The 24695-nt window shown below is 48.4% G+C and overlaps 1 protein-coding gene across 1 annotated transcript in view; it reads right to left on the bottom strand.

The window, feature by feature from the left end:
- Positions 1-24444, bottom strand: part of FERMT3 (FERM domain containing kindlin 3) — a 33010-nt gene extending 8566 nt beyond the window's left edge. The window contains exons 1-9 of the mRNA XM_084823636.1: positions 24259-24444; positions 18347-18514; positions 12128-12361; positions 11795-11920; positions 8015-8183; positions 4517-4619; positions 3320-3427; positions 1533-1670; positions 560-609 (exon numbers count right to left, since the gene is read on the bottom strand). Of these exons, the coding sequence (XP_084679762.1) occupies positions 560-609; positions 1533-1670; positions 3320-3427; positions 4517-4619; positions 8015-8183; positions 11795-11920; positions 12128-12361; positions 18347-18506 (1088 nt within the window). The 5' untranslated portion in view covers positions 18507-18514; positions 24259-24444. The remainder of the gene's footprint in view (positions 1-559; positions 610-1532; positions 1671-3319; positions 3428-4516; positions 4620-8014; positions 8184-11794; positions 11921-12127; positions 12362-18346; positions 18515-24258) is intronic.
- Between the last annotated feature and the right edge of the window lie 251 nt (positions 24445-24695).

Raw genomic sequence — 24695 nt, 5'->3', positions numbered from 1 at the left:
CTCCCATATTACCCTGCCTGTGCATTAAAATTTTCAGAGCAGGCCCTTCTCCAAATAACATCAGAGGGAGAAATGCATTACGCATTTACAAAAGAAAGGGCCTTACCTGTGGTGACACCCTGACTTGGGAATGCCCTCCCTCAGGGGAGATACGAGTGGCGCTGACCTCGCTTCCTTTTTGGCACCAGACCAAAACGTTCCTTTTTGCACAGGCATTTTAAACGTTAGCTGTTTTTCTAATGGATTGGTTAGTTTGTCTGGGTTTTTTGCTGGTTGAATAGTTTTTATGCCTCTTGTTTTGTGATTTTTTTATTGTTATACTGTATTGGTCTTTTTATAATATTAGATGCGCTGTTCTGCCAGCCCTTGTAGACGAAAGGTCAGTTAAACATTTTAAAAATAAATCGATCTCCTAGAAGCCTTTCCTCTAGCTAGCTTAGCAGAGCTGCAGCATTTAGTCAATTAGGGTGCAATCCTGTGCATGTTTAGACAGGAAAAAGTCCTACAGCTTCCAGCATTCCTCAGCCAGCGTGGGGAAACAGACGATTTGGACACTTGCCTGAATATTCGGAGGTAATCCTTCAACTCTGGGATAACTGTGAGGCTGTCCTATGGGGGAAACAAGACAAACATTTACTTTATTAACTATATTTACAGACCACCTTTCAGATATAACAGTTCCAAATGCAGCTTACTATTTAAAAAGAAAGATTTAAAAAAGCCATAGTTAAAATAATGTAAGTCTAAAAGTAAAGTTTAATAAAAAAAAAAACAATAGGCAAAGAAGTCTAGCCAAATAGCAGTAGCTACAGCAAGACAAATATAAAACAGAGTGCCAGGATACAAAAGGAAAACTCCAGCAAAAATAACTTGTTATTTATTTATTTGATTTTACCAGGTTTAGCTACCAAGAAGATGGCACTCAGGGCGGCTTACAATCATAAATCAAACTTGATTAAAACAATCATAAAACAGTTGCAATGAAGCACAATGAAAAACACAACAATAACAATAAAAACAATGTCCAACCCAACAGACCTGTTTACACGCCAACAGCCTGCTTGAATAAAAAAAGTCTTTGCCTGCCAGTGGAAGGACAGCAAAGAGGGAGCAAATGTAGCCTCCCTTGGCAGGGAATTCCACAGCTTTGGAGCAGCCACTGAAAAGACCCTTTGTCACGTCACCACCAAACGTGCCTCTAAAGGTGATGGTCTCGAACGAAGGGCCTCTCCCAAAGATCTTAAGATCTGGGCAGGCTCGTATGGGAAAAGGCGATCTTTTCAGGTAGCCTGGTCTCAAGCCACACTCTAATGCAGCTTTCCGCAACCTCGTTCTGTCCAGATGTATTGGACTACAGCCCCAGCCAGCATGATGGGAGTTGCAGTCCAGCACATCTGGAGGCCACCAGGTTGGGTAAGGTTGCTCTAATGGATGGAGGCACAATGGAGGATGTACACTTTTCGTTCTCCTTTGAAACGAGAGGAGAAACTGTGCCTAGCAAACACAGAAGCGGCTGAAGACTGGGCGCTTACCAGAATGCTAGGAGCTGCTGATGACGAACCTTCCAGCTTGACTTCCAGGGTGGCGAGGGCCTTGTCCAAGTCATCAAGCCCAGAGTCACCAGACTGTTCCACAGGGTTGGCATTCAAGGACAGCTGGTTGATGAGATACTGAGACAGAGGCATGCAAAGAAGTCCTGGTTTAGCTTTTTGTGCATGTGGGAGAGCGATGCTCGGGGCTCAGACAAAAACACTGAACACTTATAATTCACCGTAAAAACAGAACAGAAAACATCAGCCAGCTTTCCCCAAACTGCCGCTGTCCAGATGTGTTAAGACTACAACTCTCATCGTCCGCAGCCAACACACCCAATGGCTGTGTTGGCTGGGGGTGATGGGAGTCGCAATCCAGCACATCTGGAGGGCAGTGGTGCAGCTGGGGTCGGGGCTAACGTCCAGGCCCCACAGCTCAGTGCCCACCCCACAAATAACTGCCCAGAGAACAGCAGTTGATGAGGGAAGCGGAGAAGAGGCCTGGCCCGGCATCAGCGGGCCCAGGCCTCGCTGTGTCTGAAGCTGCCTTTCACAGTATCCTTTCTATTTTTCTTTATCATGAAATTGTATTTCCCCCCGAAATAAAGTTAACAAAGGCAGCATAAAGAGGAAGAACGTACATAATAATAAATCAAATTCACTAAAGAAACAAAGGAATTCACTAATTATAAATCTATTTTATTTTTACAAAACATTTTCTAGTCTGGGGTAGCCAGGCAGGCAATAATGAGCCTACAGAGACTGGCCTTCTTTTTTTTTACTTCTAAAGTATGCTATCCTTCTCTACCACAAAATGGTGCTTATTTCCAGCTAAAGATCTATTTGCTTACCCAGGCATTGGATTGAATTTTTCCTCTTTCCTTTTACTGCATTGTGTAAACTGATATTTATCTGTTACTCTGTTCTCCGCTGCTCGATTATGTGTTCTTTGGTCCACGCTGTTCTTTGGTCCATGCTGTATCATTTGACTGTGTTTTATTGTTTGTTGTCCCCCCCACACACACCTTTTGGGATTATTTTATAATGAAAAACGAGCCAGAAATTTCTTAAAACAAACAAATAGATAATAAATATTCCCAAGAAACATGTGTTTAGCAGCAGAAGCAAACTCTGTTTATTCCTGTAGTCATGATGGCACAATGATCTTAAAAGGCACAATCCTATGCATGTTTAGAGAGGGGAAGAGAAGCTCTATAAACTCCCGGCATTCCTCAGCCAGCAGTGCTAAACACGCATAGGATTGCGCTCTAAATGAGCTTAAGCGGTTGAAAAATATGGAGCGGTGGGGAGAAAACAACCAACTTTAGACAAACTCTTAACCGGTGTGTGTGAGAGACCACTGTATCCAAGTCTAAAATTATTAGCTGTACTGCTGTTGGACGGCACTAGATTGGGGAAGACTGCAGCCTTGCCGAACCTAGGTGGTTTGCAGCCCTGCTGAAACTGAGGCCCCAGGACAAAATCTGGCCTCCAGGTTTCCCCCGATGGCCACCCCCTTCTCTCCCCCCCCCCCCGAGAATTTGGTGTTTTCTCAGCTTTTTCTCCCAGCCTAAAAGTTCGAAATGCCCTCCTAAGGCTGAGTTGCCCGCAGTAAGAGCTTTAAGCTGAAATATGCTGGTATTTGGGGTTTTTTTTGGCCCCACCCCATTTGCCACTGGCTCCACCATCCAAAATGAAATTCAGCCCTCAGAGTGAAAGGAGTTCAACACCCCTGTAGTAGGGGGTGAACCCCAGTGTTCTTGCCAGCTTTGGGGAGAAAATGTTACCTGCAGAGCAGCAAACACTACCATCTCCTCCTCGGTGCAATCGATCTCCTCCAACAGGACTGCCCAGCGCGCCTGTTCATACAGCTGGTTGATCCTCACGGCATCATACTGTGTAAGGAAGGAAGAGCTTCAAATCAGGAAGTCCCCGATTCAAATGTCACCTCTACCATGAACATCATTATTTATTATGTTTTCTTTTACCCCACACCCTCCTCCCAAGGCGCTCAAGATGCCATGCACGTTTCTCCCCCCACCTCCTATTTTATTCTCACAACAACCCTGAGAGGTAGGGCAAGAGGTAATGACTGGCCAAATGTCCCCTGGTGAACTTAAAAAACCAACTGGGGGATTCGAACCTGGTTCTCTTTGGTCCTAGTCCAGCACTCTAACCAAGTACACTCTAAGCGAGTACAAGGCTTTCAAATATTTTGTAGACAGAAGAATTCTGAATGCCACTGCTTCTCTCAAGATACCAGCGCTGTGATAAGATGAAATTCTCCTCTCTGCATACTGCTTAAAGACACAGAAACTCTGTGCGGGAACTATATTCGCGAACAGAGCCAGATGATTCTGCAGCATGATGCAAATCGTCCCAATCCGCTATGTGCTTTTCTTTCTCTTTCAAAGGTTTTGGGTTTTTCTATTGCAAAACTTCCTAATTGTGTTCTTTCCCATTCCTGGTTTCTTGGGGGTGGGTTGGTGGGTGGGAATGTCAGATACTGGAACTGCAGCAAGGCATGAACAATTCAGTCTTGTTTGAATATCGAGGGGAAAAAAGGACTAGAGTGAGGATCTGGGATAATCTGAATCCTGAAGTGAAACATGGACTTGTTTCCTATAGGGCTGCTTTACACATTACAAGCGAAGAAACTTTCATTGCAGAGAGACCACGTAAATGGATAGTTCCCTGTATCATGCAAAGATATCTTTTCAAACATCAAACGCTCAGCAATTGCGGATGGGAAGCAGTCCTATGTTTTTATTTATCAATATTTTTTAAACATGCATTTTAGGTTTTGCTTCCCAGTCATGAGGGCTAGAAACTTCTTTTAAAACACACCCAAAGAACTAGACCTGAAATCCTCCAGGAGGATTTCTGGTCAGGAACTACCAGGCTAGAGGACAGGGACGGGGGCAAGGCATATTCTTTCTAGAAACAAGTGGAGTGAAGCTGGGGCTCAGATGAGCAGCACTGACCTTGGGCTCCAGATCAAAGAAGCTGTAGAACTTGAAACGGAGCCATAAACATGCATGCTCTTTCACTTCCTGCTGCAGCAAAGTCTGCGATGAATCCAACCACCTGGGAGGGCATGAAAGAAGCAAAAAGAAGACCTTTTGCCTAAGTAGTATACGCATTATATGGGGTGGGGGGAACAGAGGGCCTTACTTCCCTACCTTTTTTGATAGGGGTCCCTTAGACAGGGGTCCCTTTTAGAAGGCCACAATGGGGAGGGGTGATTGGGTTAAAACTGGGGGCAGTTCTGGGGTGGGGCTTGTGGAATTCATGACCCCCCCCAGTTCCCTCCCCCATAATTTAAACACTGGATCGTTCCATTGATGAGCCATGGGAGCATTAAAAAACTGAACCTCCATATCCAGCGGCAGTATAGCTTTAAGTAGCAGTGACTAGAGGCAAACAGTAAGGGATCGTGTACAGTGGTGTAGTGCTAAATTTTGAAGTGCAGGCACTCATCATGATGGTCACCGTAGCCACACCAAGTGAATGTGCCTTCACTGCCCATCCAAGATCAAGCCACCCCAAAATATTTTGCATTAACACCGGGATAGCATACACAAATCTATTATTGCTGGGAAAACCCATTTCTCCCTCAGCTGCTATAAGGGCTGCAGGTAAGCTCAGAAAGAACAGGGAAGTCTGAGGTGGGTGTCAACTGACATTAGTATCCCTGCTAATGAAAAAGTCCTGGCGCTTTGACGCTGTGAGCCCTGGCTTCATTGTATCACTGTTTCGGTATCTTCCACATGGGCTTCCCCAGGAGCAATTAGGTGCTCCCTCTTGGAGACAGAATGCTGGGGTGAGATGGACCTTGGGTCTTAACTAGCAAAGCAATTTAAGGCACAATCCTAGGCAAGTTTTGACAGAAAGAAATCCTACAACTCCCAGCGTTCCCCAGGGGAATGCTGGGAGTTGTAGGACTTTTTATTGTCTAAATATGCATAGGATTGCGCCCTTGTTTATTCTATTTATTTGTTGTTGTTGTTGTTCAGTCGTGTCTGACTCTTCGTGACCCCATGGACCATAGCACGCCAAGCCTTCCTGTCCTCTGCTCTCTCCCGGAGCGTGCTCAAGTCCATATTCATTGCATCGGTGATGCTATCTGGACGTCTCATCCTCTGCCATCCCCTTCTCCTTTTGCTCAGAACCGCTGTCTATTCTCTTTGAGAAATCATGGAGGACGGGGGAAGTGCCAGATGACTGGAGGAGGGCTAACGTTGTCCCTATCTTCAAAAAGGGTAAAAAGGAGGAACCTGGGAACTACAGACCAGTCAGTCTGACATCAATCCTTGGGAAAATTCTGGAGCAGATGATAAAGGAATCCACCTGGAAGCACCTTGAAAACAATGCAGTGATTACTCGAAGCCAACATGGATTTGTCAAAAACAAGTCCTGCCAGATGAATCTGATCTCATTTTTTGATCAAGTAACCTCCTTTGTGGACCGAGGGAATGCTGTAGACATCATATACCTCGACTTCAGCAAAGCTTTCGACAAAGTGCCCCATGAGATCCTGATGAGCAAACTAGCTCAAAGTGGGCTAGATGAAACAACGATCCGGTGGATCCACAGTTGGCTACAGAATCGGACTCGAAGAGTGCTTATCAATGGGACCTTCTCAAACTGGGGAGAGGTAACGAGTGGGGTACCGCAGGGCTCAGTCCTGGGCCCAGTGCTCTTCAACATTTTTATTAATGACTTGGAGGAGGAGGTGCAGGGAATGCTGATCAAATTTGCAGATGACACAAAATTGGGCGGGATAGCTAATACTTTGGAAGACAGAAACAAAATTCAAAGTGATCTGGATAGACTGGAGCGCTGGGCAGAAAACAACAGAATGACATTTAATAGGGATAAATGCCAAGTTCTGCACCTAGGAAAAAGAAACCAAATGCACAGTTACAAGACGGGAGATACGTGGCTCAACCACACGACAAGCGAGAAGGATCTTGGAATTGTTGTCAGTCACAAGCTGAATATGAGCCAACAACGTGATGTGGCTGCAAAAAAGGCAAATGCTATTTTGGGCTGCATTAATAGAAGCATAGCTTCCAAATCCCGGGAAGTCCTAGTTCCCCTCTACTCAGCACTGGTTAGATCTCACCTGGAGTACTGTGTCCAGTTCTGGGCACCACACTTTAAGAAGGATGCAGGCAAACTGGAGAGGGTTCAGAGGAGGGCAACAAAGATGATCAGGGGACTGGAAACAAAGCCCTATGAAGAGAGACTGAAAGAACTGGGCTTGTTTAGCCTTGAGAAGAGAAGACTGAGGGGAGATATGATAGCACTCTTCAAGTACTTGAAAGGTTGTCACAGAGAAGAAGGCCAGGATCTCTTCTTGATCATCCCAGAGTGCAGGACGCGGAATCATGGGCTCAAGTTACAGGAAGCCAGATTCCGTCTGAACATCAGGAAAAACTTCCTGACTGCAAGAGCAATACGACAATGGAACCAATTACCTGGGCAGGTGGTGGGCTCTCCCACACTGGAGGCCTTCAAGGTGAGGCTGGACAGCCATTTGTCAGGGATGCTCTGACTTGGATTCCTGCATAGAGCAGGGGGTTGGACTCGATGGCCTTGTAGGCCCCTTCCAACCCTACTATTCTATGATTCTATGCCTTCAGTCTTTCCCAGCATCAGGGTCTTTTCCAGTGATTTTTCTCTTCGCATTAGGTGGCCAAAATATTGGAGCTTCAGCTTCAGTATCTGTCCTTCCAATGAGCAGTCAGAGTTGATTTCCTTTAGGACGGACTGATTTGACCTCCTTGCAGTCCAGGGGACTCGTAAGAGTCTTCTCCAGCACCACAGTTTGAAAGCATCAATTCTTCGGCGCTCAGCCTTCCTTATAGTCCAGCTCTCACAGCCATACGTTGCTACTGGGAAAACCATAGCTTTGATTAGACGGACCTTTGTCGGCAAGGTGATGTCTCTGCTTCTTACTATGCTGTCTAGGTTGGCCATAGCTTTCCTCCCAAGGAGCAAGCATCTTTTAATTTCATGGCTACAGTCACCGTCCGCGGTGATCTTGGAGCCCAAGAAAATAAAATCTGTCACTGCTTCCATTTCTTCCCCTTCTATATGCCAGGAAGTGATGGGGCTGGATGCCATGATCTTCGTTTTTTTAATGTTGAGTTTCATACGTTCCATGGGGTTTTCTTGGCAAGAATACTGGAGTGGGTTGCCATTTCCTTCTCCAGTGGATCACATTTTGTCAGAACTCTCTGCCATGACCTGTCCGTCTTGGGTGGCCCTGCACGGCATAGCTTATTGCTTCACTGAGTTACGCAAGCCCCTTCGCCACAACAAGGCAGTGATCCATGAAGGGGTCTATTTATTTAGTACATCTCTAAATGTTCTCCAATCCGCCCAAGCGAGTCAAGTTCTTGCTTCAGTCATTGGCTGGTCTCCCCTAGGTTTCGCAGACACCCGACCCCAACCCACCCGCATCTCCTCCTCACCTGCTGTTGATCTGCGTCTTCTCCATGAGGGATCCTGGCCGATGCATCCGCACGATCTGCTCTGGGGTCAGTCCAGTCTGACTGACCGACAGCATCCGGTAGCAGGCCTCAGTCTCAGCGCTGTCCGAGAAGTGAGCGGGCATCCCGCGGAACTGCTGCTGCTCTGCACCTGACATCAGAACGGGATGGAGGCAAGGTCACTGGTGGGACTGACTCCGTCCTCTCCAAAAAAGGCCGCCGGATTATCTTTACTTTGCCTAAGCGAGCACAGCTGAGCGTCTGTGCTGTAGGACAGGGATGGGAAACACATGGCCCTCCAGATATTCTTGGACTACAACTCCCATCAGCCCTAGCCAGCATAGCCAATGGTGAGGGATGACTGGAGTTGGAGTCCAACAACAACTGGAGGGCCATGCATTACCCATTCCTGCTGTAGGAAGGGAGGCAAAATTGCCAGGGGATGCATTTTCATAGAACCATAGGATCACAGAAGAGTAGGGCTGGAAGGGGCCTACGAGGCCATCGAGTCCAACCCCCTGCTCAATGCAGGAATCCAAGTCAGAGCATCCCTGGCAGACGGCTGTCCAGCCTCGTCTTGAACGCCTCCAGTGTGGGAGAGCCCACACATTTTCTGTGTGGAAGAACAACTCATGCTCCCAGATGCATGTAAGGTGGCCACCTTTGCAGAGGACAGTCCTCTCTTTGAAGCTGCAACCCTCTGCTGGTAATTGCAGGCTTGTCTATCAAATAAAGCCAGGCTGGCTCAACCTTTTGTCCTCCAGGGCGGCTTCTGGACAGAGGGCTGCCAGTGCTTCCAGTCCAAAGGAATCGCACAGCTATTTGCCTTTTCTAGGGATGTCGCGGGAGTCCAGGAAGGGCGTGGAGTCCACCGGACTCTGCCCTGCTCGGCCTCCCATCAACAGACTGCTGCGCTTGCCCTACTCGGAGTGCACTTACTTGGGCAAATGCGGCGGTCCCTGCTGGTCCACCACGCCGCCGTTTTGTGAAAAAATGGCAGTTTGGGGTTTTTTTGGTAAATGTAATGCTGTGTAAATGGCAGCTGTAAAGGGGCCGTTAACGCCTGTTGTTGTTGTTCAGTCGTGTCCAACTCTTCGCGACCCCATGGACCATAACACGCTAGGCCTTCCTGTCCTGAGCTCTCTCCCGGAGTGTGCTCAAGTCCATATTCATTGCATCGGTGATGCTATCTAGCCATCTCATCCTCTGCCGTCCCCCTCTCCTTTTGCCTTCAGTCTTTCCCAGCATCAGGGTCTTTTCCAGAGAGTTTTCTCTTCGCATTAGGTGGCCAAAATATTTGAGCTTCAGCTTCAGTATCTGTCCTTCCAATGAGCACTCAGGGTTGATTTCCTTTAAGATTGACTGATTTGACCTCCTTGCAGTCCAGGGGACTCGTAAGAGTCTTCTCCAGCACCACAGTTCGAAAGCATCAGTTCTTCGGCGCTCAGCCTTCCTTATAGTCCAGCTCTCACAGCCATATGTTACTACCGGGAAAACCATAGTTTTTATTATGCGGACCTTTGTCGACAAGGTGATGTCTCTGCTTCTTACTAAGCTGTCTAGGTTTGCCATAGCTTTCCTCCCAAGGAGCAAGCGTCTTTTAATTTCATGGCTGCAGTCACCATCTGCAGTGATCTTGGAGCCCAAGAAAATAAAATCTGTCACTGCTTCCATTTCTTCCCCTTCTATATGCCAGGAAGTGATGGGGCCAGATGCCATGATCTTAGTTTTTTTAACGTTGAGTTTCAAACCAGCTTTTGCACTCTCCACTTTCACCCTCAACAAGAGGCTCTTTAGCTCCTCTTCACTTTCTGCCATTAGGGTGGTATCGTCTGCGTATCCGAGGTTGTTGATAATTCTCCCGGCAATCTTAATTCCGACCTCTGATTCATCCAACCCGGCGTTTCTCATTATGTACTCTGCATATAAGTTAAATAAGCAGGGCGACAATATGCAGCCTTGTCGTACTCCTTTCCCAATTTGGAACCAATCGGTTGTTCCATGTCCGGTTCTTACTGTTGCTTCTTGACCCTCGTACAGGTTTCTCAGGAGACAGGTAAGGTGGTCTGGTACTCCCATCTCTTTCAGAATTTGCCACAGTTTGTTGTGATCCACACAATCAAAGGCTTCAGCGTAGTCAATGAAGCAGAAACAGACGTTTTTCTGGAATTCTCTTGCTTTCTCCATGATCCAGCGAATGTTGGCCATTTGATCTCTAGTTCCTCTGCCTCTTCAAAACCCAGCTTGTACTTCCGGTAGTTCTCAGTTCACACACTGCTGAAGCCTAGCTTGTAGGATTTTGAGCATAACCTTGCTGGCATGTGAAATGAGCGCAATTGTACGGTAGTTTGAACACTCTTTGGCGTTGCCCTTCTTTGGAATTGGAATGTAAACTGAGTTAACGCCTGTAATGTTGTGTAAACAGCCCCTTTTATGGCCACCATTTACACAACATTACATTTACAAAAAAAAACCCCAGACCACAATTTTTCCCCAAAATGGCAGCTCAGCAAGGGATCAGGCGGCCGCAGGCTGTGCGACATGGCAAACGTGGGCAGGCAGCAGCCAGTGGGGGTTCGGTGAGCAACGTGGATGGAGGTGAGTCCATCCATCCCTAGTCTATTCTCCCTTAATAGATTTTTCATGTGTAGAAGAAGCTCTCCGGAAGATCCATTGTATATTGAAGAGTTAGGGCGATGTTTTACAGATTCATGCCTGAATCTCCTTAAGAACTAGGTCGCTTTAAGAGTCTTCAAGCTCCTTGGCTTAATCCTTTGTTTTTCAAAGAATTAGTTATCTACTTGGGAAGGTACAACCTTGGGAGCTGGGAGGATCTCTTAACTATCTGTGCTGGTCCCCTGCCATGGCTTGTCCTTGGTGACAGAGGAATTAATAAGCACAGATAAGACCTGAGAACATGACCATCACGCTGCATGTTGGCCCTGCACACAGCACCAAGAACTCTCAGGTATACAAGTCCCTAAGGTTTTGACTGAGCTGAACTTTGATGCAGACCTGGACCGTGGAGGTATTGCATCTTGGCTGCTGGCTGGGGTCTCTCCATCGTCGTTTCGCTTGGAGTTCCCGACAACTGAAGAGACAGCAAGCTTTATATCTTGCTTAGTAGAGTTCATCTTTCTTTGCATCGCTTTTGCCTGCTACTTAATAAAATCTGAAACTTCTACCATTCGGGTGTTCTTTGCCTTCGAATCCTCTTAAGAAACTTTGCCTCTTGGCAAAACACCGTGTCAGGAAAAAGTTGGAAGGGGCGGTGGGAAATCATGGGAGGGTTACAAGCGGAAGACGTTTTCTGGACCCCCTGTCAAATCCTGCAAATCAGGCCAGGCAATGGTGGGATTAAAGCTTCATCTGGAAGCACCCATGGTCATTCGCTCAGCCAGCAATGCCAGCTCCAGGTTTTGGAGGGTCCTGGGGATGCTCTCTCACTGGGCCCCCTCCCTCCGTGAGTCCACCTTCTCACCACTATTGTCACCTGATGCTCTTCCTCCTCCTCCTCCTCCTCCTCCTCCTCATGGCCACCATTTGCTTGCCTGACAGGCAGAGACCCGGTGAGCCAGTCAGCTCCTCCTTCACCCCCATTGTCTGGACCGGAGCGAGAGGCAGGTGAGCAAGCAGGATGCAAGGGTGAAGAGGAGCAACTCCAGGGGGCCCTTGTCAGTGGGCCCCTGCTGGGGTGTGGGCCCTTGACAGATGCCCGGCTATGCCTACCCTTGACGCCGGCCCCACTCCCCAGCTACTCACTTGCTGGCAGCCGCACTCCGGTCAGGTCGTAGCTTTCCACCATGCGTCTCTCTTTGTCCTTCTGCTTCCGCTTGTCCTTTTCCTCCGGGGCACGCAGCAACGACAGCTCTTCAGGGTGGCGAATACCTGTGGACAAGCTGCGTTAGTGGAAATCAAGGGGGCGTGAGGGGGAGTTCCCAGGTGGCCGCCCCTCCAGGCACAGACCAGACCCAGGCCTGCTTTGCTTCAGCAAGCTGGCTGCATCATGCACCCCCAGACCACGTCCTGGAGTCCCCTATACTGTGACGATGCCTTGATGCCAAGCCCGAGCCGTGACTGGTACTTGCCACTCACCGAGCACCCTGCAGATGTCGACAACCGTGCGGAAGACCGGCTGGGCAAAGTTGGCCCGGATTCGGACGCTGCAGCGGTTCGGCAAGGAAAGGAGCACCGGCTTGTGCTGCGGAGTGTACCGGAGTTTGGCATCTGCCAAAATCCCATATTTGTCTAGGCTCCAGTTTGTCTTCAGCAGCCAAAGTTTCTTCTGTTCCCACCAGAGAGCGTGGTCTGACCAGTCCCTCTGAAGTTCTGGAAGTGAGGGAGAGAAAGCATCAGCATGGAAAACGCAGATCCAAGGCAAAGTGCATTAAACATAATACCTCTCTTATTTGTTTAAAGCATTTTTACCCAGCTCTTCAGCTGAAAAGGCTCCCCGAGAAGCTTACATGAGCTCGATAACAACCTTACATTCCAAAAGACACAACACAAAAGCAAAAAGGGATCATAGAATCGTAGAATAGCAGGGTTGGAAGGGGCCTGCAAGGCCATCCAGTCCAGCCCCCTGCGCAATGCAGGAATCCAGGTCAGAGCATCCCTGACAGATGGCTGTCCAGCCCCGTCTTGGATGCCTCCAGTGTGGGAGAGCCCCCCACCTCCCCAGGTAATGGGGCAGGTAAACAAGCAGGTTGCAATGGTGAAGAGGAGGAGCAAGTCCGGGGGCTCTTGTGAGTAGACCCCTGCTGGGGTGTGGGCCCTTGGCAGGTGCCCAACCATGTCTACCCTTGACTCCAGCCCTGTCAGTATCCATGTCAGCCACTCCCTAGGGCACCCGTTCTCTCTCGCTCGCAGTGTATGTGTCTAGTCCTAGCTGCACCACATCTCGCCTTCCCAGCCGATCTATCCCCTCAGTTCTCAGAGTCCAAAGAATCATAGAATAGTAGGGTTGGGAGGGGCCTACAAGACCATCAAGTCCAACCCCCTGCGCAATGCAGGAATCCAGGTCAGAGCATCCCTGACGGATGGCTGTCCAGCCTCATCTTGAATGCCTCCAGTGTGGGAGAGCCCACCACCTCCCTAGGGAGTTGGTTCCATTGTTGTATTGCTCTAACAATCAAGAAGTTTTTCCTGATGTTCAGCCGGAATCTGGCTTCCTGTCACTTGAGCCCATTATTCCGTGTCCTGCACTCTGGGAAGATCGAGAAGAGATCCTGGCCTTCCTCTCTGTGACAATCTTTCAGGCACTTGAAGAGCGCTACCCTATCTCCCCTCAGTCTTCTCTTCTCAAGGCTAAACATGCCCAATTCTTTCAGTCTCTCCTCATAGGGCTTTGTTTCCAGTCCCCTGATCATCTTTGTTGGCCCCCTCTGAACCCTCTCTAGTTTGTCTGCATCCTTCTTCAAGTGTGGTGCCCAGAACTGGACACAGTACTCCAGATGAGGCCTAGCCAGTGCTGAGTAGAGGGGAACTAGGATTTCCCGGGATTTGGAAGCTATGCTTCTATTAATGCAGCCCAAAATAGCATGTGCCTTTTTTGCAGCCACATCACGTTGTTGGCTCATATTCAGCTTGTGATCTACAACAATTCCAAGATCCTTCTTGATTGTAATATTGTGGATGAAGAGGGAAAAGGAAAACCAACCAAACAATTAAAAACATGACTTGCATTGTATTTTCATCTTGATCATTTATATCCTGCTTTTACATATAAACCTTTTTTCTAAAGCGGCTCACACAATAAAACAAAAATGACAGAACAATTAGCATCTGCCAAATATCAAAACAAATCAAAGCACATCAACACATTTTCAATGCCCATTTAAAAACAGGAAGAGAGCGGGGCTGGCAGATCTCCCCGGAATTCCACAGTTGCGGTGCCACCACCAGAACGTTCCTGTCTCTGGTACCAACCAGTCGGTTTTCAGCCAGTGACAAGCCAGAAGGAAGAGGGCGAGTTTGCACGTGACCCTGAGAATAAGCCACTATGGATTGGTTGTTCAGCACTAACCCACCAGACAATCAGGTGTTCTGTGGCTTTCTCTGGCTTGTTTCCCCCCTCAGTCCTCCTGCCAACTCCTAGCATGTATCCCAGGCTCCTTTGCGGCAGAACCCGTTTCCTCAGTCCTTATGCTAGCACCCTTTTTGCAATTGGGCCGCTGGGGGTGCCAGCTACTGAAGTAAACTCCCCCCCCCCCCGCATCAGATCACAAAAAGGAAATAGTTTTCTGAGCCCTTAAGAACACAGCAAAGTGATCACAAACTTTCTTTTCTGGGGTCTTGCGCAAGTGCGCAAGGCCGCCTGTCTGCTATTTAGCCCAGCATACTGATTTCCTGCTCTTGTTAATGTCCTTGTCAATTTGGTGCTTCCCTTGCTAGCGAACACCTTTTGTTTTTAAAGGCTGCTTCACCTTACTCCTGAAGTAATTACACTCATCCCCAAAGCTCCTCCTTCTGCAGCTGCAAGGCCTGTTTGGCATACTCCCCTGCCCACCCCCCTTTATGCTTGTCGCTTCCCTCTACTGGTCTCCGTTGTTAGCTGCCAGAGATACAAGTGGGTTACAGAGCAGTGAGGTGGATCGGTAAACGTATACAAATTTCAAGGCAGAGCAGTGAAGGGGATCAGTAAACATATGCAGATTACAAGACAGAGCAGAGCAGTGAGGTGGATTGGTAAACACATGCAAATGTCAAGGCAGAGCAGGGAGTGAGTGGGATCGGTAAACATATGGACATTTCAAGGGAGCCAAGTGAGATGGATCAGTAAATATACACAAATTTCAAGGCAGGGCAGTAAAGCAGAGGGGGCAATTATGCAAATTTCATAGCAGCAGACTTTCAAATGTGCACACCTGCGCAAGACCGAAACAAATGATTACAAAGAAAGTTGAGAATGTATTCAGGACTTTCTCCCGTGTCCTTTTTTCTCGGTTTTTAGGCACACAGGGCAGAGGGCACTGAGAAGGGATGAGGAAGGATGGCGGCAGCACTAGTGAGATCATGAGGAGCGGCGGGGGGCTTTGCTGCATTTGCCAGGCGGCTCTGCAGCCATTCCCGACAATCCACGATGAAATTGCCCTGCCGGGTTCAGACATCGCAACAAGCTACCCTGGAAACAAGCTAACTCCAGCAACGAGCCATGGGTTTTCAGGGTGGCTTGTTTGTGAAAAATAAGGCACCCTGCAGAAACTGCACCAGGTTCGGGTGGCATGACAACCCACCATGGGTAATCACCTATGGTGGGTTGTCGTGTCACATGAACAAATCTCTGATGCCAATCTGGTAGCGTTTGCACCAGGATTCTCGTATCCTTTTCTGTCCAACAGAGAGAGCCAGTGTGGTATAGTGGTTAGAAAGTTGGACTCGGGAGACCCGAGTTCTATTCCCCATAAAGCTATGAAGCTCGCTGGGTGACTTTGGGCCAGTCACTGACTCTCAGCCTGATCTACCCGACAGGGTTGTTGTGAGGATAAAAGTGGAGAGGAGGAGGATCCTGTAAGCTACCTTGTGCTCCTTGGAGGAAAAAAGGTGGGATATAAATGTAATAAACAAATGAACAGCGACCAAGTAAAGAAATAAAATAAACGTTTTGTCTTGAGACAAACTCTGGTTTTAAAGAGTTCTTGAACATTGTTCTACTTTCTCTGCTGCCTTGTGCTTCACACATGAAACTGATGTGGAACAGTCTCTTTGTGAAGACTGTGCCGCCTCAAAAACGGTCATTAAAATGGGTCTAGGGCTGAGTGACTATTACAAATAGCTTGGTTCCTTCCGGCTGGTTATCATCCCCCATCCTCCAAGCAGGGTGAGGGGGGACTAGTATCAGCTCCATGACAGTGACCAGGCCCAGCTGCACGTTGGTTATCAGAGCACTGCCAGGAGCCCGCAAGTGGAGCGCTCTGACCACAATCCCCAGCTGAGTCACAGATCCTTGCCCACATGCGTGACTGGACTCAGGGGTATCCTGAATCTCTCCCGCTGTCATTCCTACCCTTTGGAGCAGAGGACTTTGAAAAACCAACGAGTAGTAGATGGGGGAAGTAAGAGGGGCTATGGCAGGAGCAGGGAACCCTTTTCACTCCGCAGGCTGTGTTCCCTTGTGGGGTACCCTTCCAGGGGCCACGTGCCAGCAGTGGACGGGACCAAAGATAAAAGTGGGCGGGACCAAAGCCACACATTCCTCCACTCACACACGCACTAATTTCCGCTCTCTCGCGCACACACAAATTCATATGCATGTACTTATGCACACATGCACAATCTCATACATACACGCTCACACACCTTATACACACACACTCATATGCGCTCTCTCTCTCCCACACAAATATTTATATGCATATACTTATATACACAATCTCATACACACTTATATGCTCACACACCTATACACGCACTCATATACACCACACACTCATATGCACACTCCCACACACAAATATTTATATGCATATACTTATATACACAATCTCATACACACTTATACGCTCACACACCTATACACGCACTCATATACACCACACACTCATATGCACACTCCCACACACAAATATTTATATGCATATACTTATATACACAATCTCATACACACTTATACGCTCACACACCTATACATGCACTCATATACACCACACACTCATATGCACACTCCCACACACAAATATTTATATGCATATACTTATATACACAATCTCATACACACTTATACGCTCACACACCTATACACGCACTCATATACACCACACACTCATATGCACACTCCCACACACAAATATTTATATGCATATCCTTATACACACACAGTCTCATACACACATTTATATGTTCACATCATACACATATACAGGCTCACACATACACATTCATACACTCATACGCACGCTCAAACACACTACACACTCATATGCTCTCTCTCTCTCTCTCTCTCTCTCTCTCTCACACACACACACACATTCATGCCCATATACACACACTTATGTGCTCACACACCTATACACACTCATACACAGATGCACAGATACACTCAAGCACACCGCATACTCATATGCATTCTCTCTTGGACACACACATGCACACTCATGCACACGCACACACATGCTCGTAAACACGTACACATATACACGCACAAGGGCATCCTTGGGAATAATTCCACCCTGGGGTTGCCTGAGGATTACCTGAGAAGAGTGCAGCAGCGTCAGACTGAAGGCCCATTGAAGTCCAGCCACCGGTTTCCCCCACAGCGGACAACCACATGTGTACGGGGAGGCCGCAAGCGGGAAATGGGAAGCAAAAACCTTTCCCTGTTGCTTGCCTTCCTGCCATGCGTTGGTGCTCAGACATATGCTGCCTCAAAACATGGAGGTTGCACTTAGCTATCATCATAGCTCATAGCTCTCGACAGACCCATCTGCCTTTCTTTCCTCCATACAGTCGGCCAAACCCATTTTAAATTCACCGTCACATCTTGTGTCAGCAAATTCCGTACGTTCATTTCATGCTTCCCCCTATCCTGAACCCACTGCCAGACATTTTTGCTGGGTGGCCCTGAGTTCTTGTGCAGGGTTGGGGAACCCACAGCCCTCTGGAGGTTGTTGGACTCCAGGTCCCATCAGTCAATTGTCAGGGATGATGAGAATCTTACTCTAACAACCTCTGACAGGTAACAGGTTCCCCATTCCTGAGCTAGTGTTATAGCAGATGGAAATAATGAGAAAACCATTGATTTATGATCTTTTTATTCCACACTTCCTCCAAAGAGAGCTCAGGGACAGTGTACAAGATTCTACAATCACCAGTTACTGGTTTTATCCTCACAGCAACCCTGTAAGGTAGATTAGGCTGAAAGAGCGCGACCGCTCTTTCAGCCTAACATTGGTCCCTTGGCAAGCATCATGGCGGAATGGGGATTTGAACCTGGGTCTCCCTGGTCTTAATCTGACACTCAAACCGAGGGGTGGCCAATTTCAGGAGGTCTGGCATCCTATTCCCACTCCCAGACCTGCTCGGGGGCAGTGGCTGCCCAGCTGCCCACGGGAAACCCACCAGCAGGACATGAATGTGACAGCACCTTCCAACACAGGTTCCCCAGCAACTGGTGTACATATACCCACCCCTGCTCTAACCACTATACGTCAGTACAGCTATCCCCCAGACATCTGAGCTTAGAGGGGGCAAAGCCTCTCGTTTCTTGGAAGGATTGTGCCCCTTCTCCAAACTTATAACAAAAATAATGTCATGCACAACACACCAGAACACACATCCCGTTCAAAACAGTCAAGGGAAACCTTTTGGTAGACTTACCTAACTTATTCACAATCTGTAGCATGATGCCTCCAATATGCATGTTGCCGGTAACCCGGAGCGTGACCGGAGCAGCTTCTGGCCCCAAGTCTTCCACGAAAGTGCTGAGCTCCCAGGAGTCATCAATATATTCCCCGCTGGCTGTTTTCAGCCCAGCCATGGTGAGCTCTAGAAAGGCAGAGGGAATACAAGAGGTTGAGAGGAAGCATAAGAACACAAGAAGAGCCCTAAGGCTGCATCTCCTCCAACACCTTGTTTGGAAGAGTGACGAAACAGATGCCTCCTGATGTCCACCAGCAGGGCATGAAGGCAATGTCTCTCATTGGCTACATATCAACATCACGAAGCCAAGTCAGAGAAACAGCAATGCTTCCTGCCCTCACTCTGTTAGGTCTTCATGATGCTGCAACAAGATTTTCTTCCATGCTAACATTTGAACCTAATTCAGAGGGAAGGCAGAGCTTCCTGCCCTCGCTCTATTGTCTTGTGGGTAAAAAAAAAAGGCAGGGGACACAGCGGGGAGGAGGACAGCCACTGAAGCTAGCCGGGAGAACATCATGCCGTTTTTTGCAGTCTCCAATTGCCAAAAGTCTGAACAGTTGTTGAGTGTCTGTGAACAGGGTGGTGACTGTCTTCATAAATATTACCATCCTTGCGATCAGGTGAGTGTGTATATACGATCGAAGCCTTATTGCTTCAATCCTATATACCTGCTCACCTAAGCGCACGTCCCATTGAACTCAATGGCCTTGCTGCTGTGTAGTTATGTATAGGGTTGCACTGTCAGAGTCTGAAAAACCGTTCAGTGCCAAGCAGAGACCATGGGCTTCCTGCCCTCACTCTTTTAGGTCTTCGTGATGCTGCAACGAGATTTTCTTCCATGCTAACATTTGAACCTAATTCAGAGGGAAGGCAGAGCGGGAACTCCGCCATGCCCCCTCTTTAATGAGCTTCCGTCGCGCATTAAAAACGTGGTTGTTCAGGCAGGCATTTGGGGTGGGTTAGGGTATTTTAGAAAACGTGTTGATGGTAGAATTTTATTGTTTTAAACTGTTTTATTATACGCTGTACATCACCCAGAGTGGCTGGGTGACCAGCCAGATGGGCGATTAATAAATTTAATAATAAATAAATAAATAAATAAATAAAATGGGCCGGGAAGAGGTGTTTGTTTCTTGAAAACGCATCGCTGACGGTACTTCCAGGCCAGTTAGCCGTGTTCCGTGCCCTGCTGTCAGGGCTGCCCCTTCCTCCTCCTGGCTTCCTCTTCTGGGCAGGTTGCTCTCTTGGGCCGCTGGCCTGGCCTGCAGCCCCCCTGCTCTTGCGCGTCCTCGGGAGCAGGCGGTCACAGGATGACCAGTTGGCGTCGGGTGCAAGAGCAGCAGCTGCCTCACGTGTGCGGAGCTGCGGATCCGGGCAGCTCAGCAGCCTTGCCCGTGTGCAGACCCCGCATTTCGGTGGGCGGACAGCAGCGGGCGTGCTGTGGAACGCAGACACAACATCTTTGCTTGAGCAGAGTCGAGGCTCGCCTGCAGGAGCAGCTCATTTGGAGCACAAGAAGCTGCCTTATACCGGGTCAGAACATCGATCCGCTTAGCCCAGCATTGTCGACACTGGCCAGCAGCAGCAGCTCCCCAGCATTTCAGGCAGGATTGTTTCCTAGCTCTCCCTGGAGCCGGCGGGGATCGAACCTGGGACCTTCGGCGTGCGAAGCAGGGGCTCCGCCATGGAGTGATGGCGGCACAGCCTCCAAACTCCACCGTAAGAGTTCAGCCCCTCTTTGGCTGCTCCGCGAGCAAGGAGCACTTTTGCTCTTGTGTGCCCTCAGTCAGGCCTTCGTTGCCCGCGGCCACTTGAGCGCCTCTTCGCAAGGAGCCTGGTGGTGTGCAGCGAAAGCTTTTGGGTTTGCTGTGCACAGATGTGGAGGAACTGGACGTTGAGAGAGCAGCAGCTGCGATCTCTTGCTTTTGTTGCAAAGCCTCTGCGGACAGAGAGCTCAGACAAATTGGGGCAGGCCGTCCTGAGCTCCAGAGCGGTTGACAACACCTTGCTGATCTGTGTGGCTGGTTCTGAAACACACGTGCCACACACAGGCCTGGGGATTCCCTTGCCAGCCCTGGCAAGGGAGCCCCTTCCTTATCTTGCTAGCACTAGCAAGGGAATCCCTTCCAGCAGGCTCTGCATTTTGCTCAGTCTTTTGGAGCTGGGCTGAGACCAACATATTGCCAAGTCTTTTACTCACCCTCTCTCTCTTCCTGCCAAACCCTTGTCTAGACTAATGTGATCTCAATCACGTCTTCTTTCCTTCCTGGTACTGTGACCCCTGCCTTCTTCAAGCTGATTCAGAATGCCTCTGCTAAATTTGTCTTTTGCTCATATCATTCTGAATCACCCTGTTGTGAAGCCTTGACCCATGTGCTACGTGTAGCTTTGCCCATCGGGCGTCTAGTCCTCTTCAAACTCGCCAACTCAACTGTATCGTCTTAAGAACATAAGAAGATACGAAGAGCCCTGCTGGATCAGAGCCGGGGTCCATCTAGTCCAGCATTCTGTTCACATAGTGGCCAACCAGCTGCCCATGGGAAACCCACAAGCAGGACAGGAGTGCAACAGCATCCTTCCATCCATGTTCCCCAGCAACTGATGAACATAGGCTCAGTGCCTCTGGCACTGGAGGTAGCACATAGCCATCCTGACTAGTAGCCATTGAAAGCCTTCTCCTCCAGGAATTTCCCTGGCCAAACAATAACATCTGTGCACGGTTCAGAGTTGCTGCATGGGTTTTTTTCTAGAGATGTCCCCGACAAAGGTAAGGAAGCGGTCTTTAAAGCAGGGGTGTGGAAACTTTCAGCCTGAATGTGGAATTCAATTTCAGAGAAGTTCTTGGAGGCCAGATTCCAGTGGGGACCTGCCAAAGGCAAAAGAGGCAAGCCCAAAGGCAAAAGTGTGTGTGTGTGTGGGGGTTGGTTTTTGGTCAAAATACCAGAAATCAAAGCGTATTTTGAAGCGCTTAAAGCTCTTACAGCCAGTAGTTAATCCTTAAGAGGGACATTTCATCCTTTTAGAATGGAAAACATGGAAAAGCCAGGAAACCACCCAATGAGTAGTAGTTGGGGAAAGGGGAACCCCAGAGGGCTGGATTGGGACCCTGAGGTCCTGCACCGCTAGTCTGAGGTTACTGATACAATTACTGAAAAATACTCTTGACAACTGACTCAGTTATGGCTGTGAACTTGTGTTTAAAATGTAACCCACCAATAGCAAGCAATTAATGTACCGGAAAGTCCCTTACATTCATGCTCACTTTCATGTTCCCTTACAAAAGTACCCTACGTTCACGATCACTACTTTCATGCTCATGGTGAAATCAGTGACAGCTCCTTAATGATAAGAAGAGCCAATCAGCAGGTTGCTTCCGATCCCTCTAAGATTAGAGTGTTGGGCTATTTCCTGATGAATGGCACCTAGAGCTACCAATCAAGAGGCATTGTGCAGCTATTTTATACTTCCCTCCATGGTGTGTGCGTTCCCGCGTGTGTGTGAGTGCAAAGAACAAAAAGACGGAAGCGGGTTTACAAATGGAACACCCGCTCCGCCGTAAAAGTCCATGTCGGAGGCACTGTGATTGCAGCAATAAAAGCCTCATCTAGTTTAAGCACTACTACTGCCAAGACAGCCAGTATGACAGTGATGGGCACTGTAGTCCAGCAACGTCTGGAGGACCACACATTCCCCGACCTTGATATAGAGGATCATTTGAATGGTAAGGGGGAAATAAGTGTCTAAATACACAAACAGATCCAGAAGGACTTTAGCTAGCTTTGTTGCTCTGATTCCAAAGTTGTTTGGGTCTGGAAGGACTCTTTGGGGGAAAAGACATTTGAATGCACCATGAAGTCCCTTACAGTGACTGGGTTCGCATGATAGCGGCGTGGTTAACAGCCACGGTGGCTTGTTAACCCTGCCGCGCATGCTGGTTGCACGCTGGCTGGATTTCGCTAATCGCCCTCGCTGGAGCAGCTTGCTGCGTTGTCTGAACCGGGGTGGCACGGCTTGTTTGAGAGAGCAACAACCCTCAAATAACCTATGTATTATTGTTAGGTTATTTGGGGGTTGCTGCCCACCCTGAACAAGCCACGTCGCCCAAGTTCGGACAACACAGCAAGCTGTGCCAGAGAGGTAATTAAGGAAACCCAGCCGGCATGCGCAGTGGGGGAAATAAGCCCCCGTGGCACTCCAGATGTTTTGGCCTGCAATTTCCATCAGCCCTAGCCAGCACAGTCAATGGTGAGAGGTTGTGGGAGTTGCAGGCCAAAACATCTGGAGGAACACAAGTTGCCCATGCCTGAGCTACTGAAAGAGTTAATCTATCCATCTTTGAGATTTGCTAGCTGACAACTTTGGCCTTGCCTGTCAGTGGTGCCATGAGGGCAGGGCTTTAGGGCAGAGGTCTAGGGCCCACAAATGTAGCAACAGGGCCAGCTTAGCACCTGGTGAAGATAGGTAATACACATTCCCTCCCTTGGTAAGATCATTAAGCCGGGTCTAAAATGACCCAGCCACACCATAGTAGTTCCTATTACAGTCACCATGTAATAAAGCATTACATTTAATGTCATAAAATGTATTATTATAAATAAAGCACATACAATATTTCCTATCATGGAGGCTACGCAAGTGGTGTGTGAGTGGCGCCGTTCAGTTGCTAAACTTTGCTGTGCCGAAGGCTGTTCCAGCCAAGGCACAGGAGGAGGGCCAGAAAGGGAGATGGGAACCCACTCCCACTGATCGCTTGCCTCATCTACTGCATCACAGTTTCCAGGCAAACTCACACACTCCAGGCTTGCTATGGAACCAAGGGTGAAGATGCCCCATCTCTTAACAGGCAGGTGGAACAAGAAATTGATGCAGGCATCTCCCTGGCAAGCAGTGGGATGGACACTGAGAAAATTGTGTTTTTTCCTGTTTAAAGAGTGCTCCCTTACATTTGAGAAATGACATACTCATGAATGGGACATAAAAAAAATAGCAATATCCAGGCGTCAGGCAGGAGAGCATTTAAATTTTCTTGTAAGATTCTGCTGTAGTCAACATTCTTTGATAAAAGAACGCTTTAAAAGGCGAGTGCCCTGAACTGCCAAACTAGATAACTAGACAAATGGGATCAGTAAGTTTGATCCCATTTGTTTAGGACTCAATCAGAGCCAAGGCTCTCTCCCCTGGTAGAGCAGCTAAGTTAGCCCAGCAAAGTCAGGATCATTGTTATTACCAATTATTGCTGCTGCTACAAACAGTCATGGTGCTTATACTGGTCGTACGTTTTGCACAGGAATGCCAGTCTATGCCTCTTACATCCCATACACATTTGGTCCCACTCTTAACATTTCCCCCGCTCTATACCGCCCTTCCTCAACTCCCCCCCTCAGATGTGTTGGATGACCACTCCCATCAACTCCAGCCAGCATGTACAGTGGTCAGGGGTGATGGAATTGTACTCCAACACATCTGGGGAAGGGTGTGTAATAATATCACAGCTCTCCTTTTGCATTTGCTGTAACGAACTAGCAGAGGTGCCCATCCAGGAAGAACGTACAGAGAGTCCTGCTAGATCAGACCAAAGAAACATCTAGTCCAGCACTCCTGCATCCCACTGGGACCTAGCCAGATGCTCTAGGAGAACAGACAGGCAATGAAGGCAGTAGTCACCCTCTCTCTAGCAAATGAGGAAGGGGTCTCCCTGGTTTGGCTTCATGGGGCCACCCAGGGAGAGCCATGAGAGTTCAGACAATTAGCTTGCCTAGGAAGTGTTAGGATGGAGTGGGGAACTACTTTCTCACACTGCGCTGGACCTTAAAGGAGGGAGGGAGGGAGAGAGAGGGAGAGAGTGCTCGCCTGCCCACCAGGAAACATACCTTTAGGCTTTGTTCTCACCCAAAAACCTTTTCAGGAGGTGGCCCAGAAAGTGTCTCCTAGATCCTGTGGACTTCTCAGTTGGCTTTCTGACACACTGCTCCCGCCTGCTCAGGGCGTTCCTTCCCACTCGCCGTTATCAACTTCCTCCCTTCTTGTGATACATACTTGCTCAAACATGGAAGACTTTTTTCTTTCGTTCTTTTTTCTTTTTTAAGCCTCATGGGCAGGAAGTTGTAGTTACAGCTCTGGTTGGGCACTGAGCAAAGTCTGCATTTGTAGAGATTGTTTATAGCTGCACCTTACACACACAGCCCCCTCTAATTCAGGTAGGCTAATATATTCTGTTTGAAACACACAACGGCAGCTAGTGGCGGCTGGGAAAGGGGGGGGGTCATCACCCTATGCTGGATAGGATAGCTGGACTTGGATAGCTCCT

Source organism: Heloderma suspectum, chromosome 17, assembly GCF_057233095.1.
Source record: "Heloderma suspectum isolate Gila_16-S chromosome 17, 16-S_ref, whole genome shotgun sequence".
NCBI lineage: Eukaryota > Metazoa > Chordata > Lepidosauria > Squamata > Helodermatidae > Heloderma > Heloderma suspectum.
Note: the sequence above shows the minus strand (reverse complement) of the source record. Positions and strands in the feature narration are given on the sequence as shown.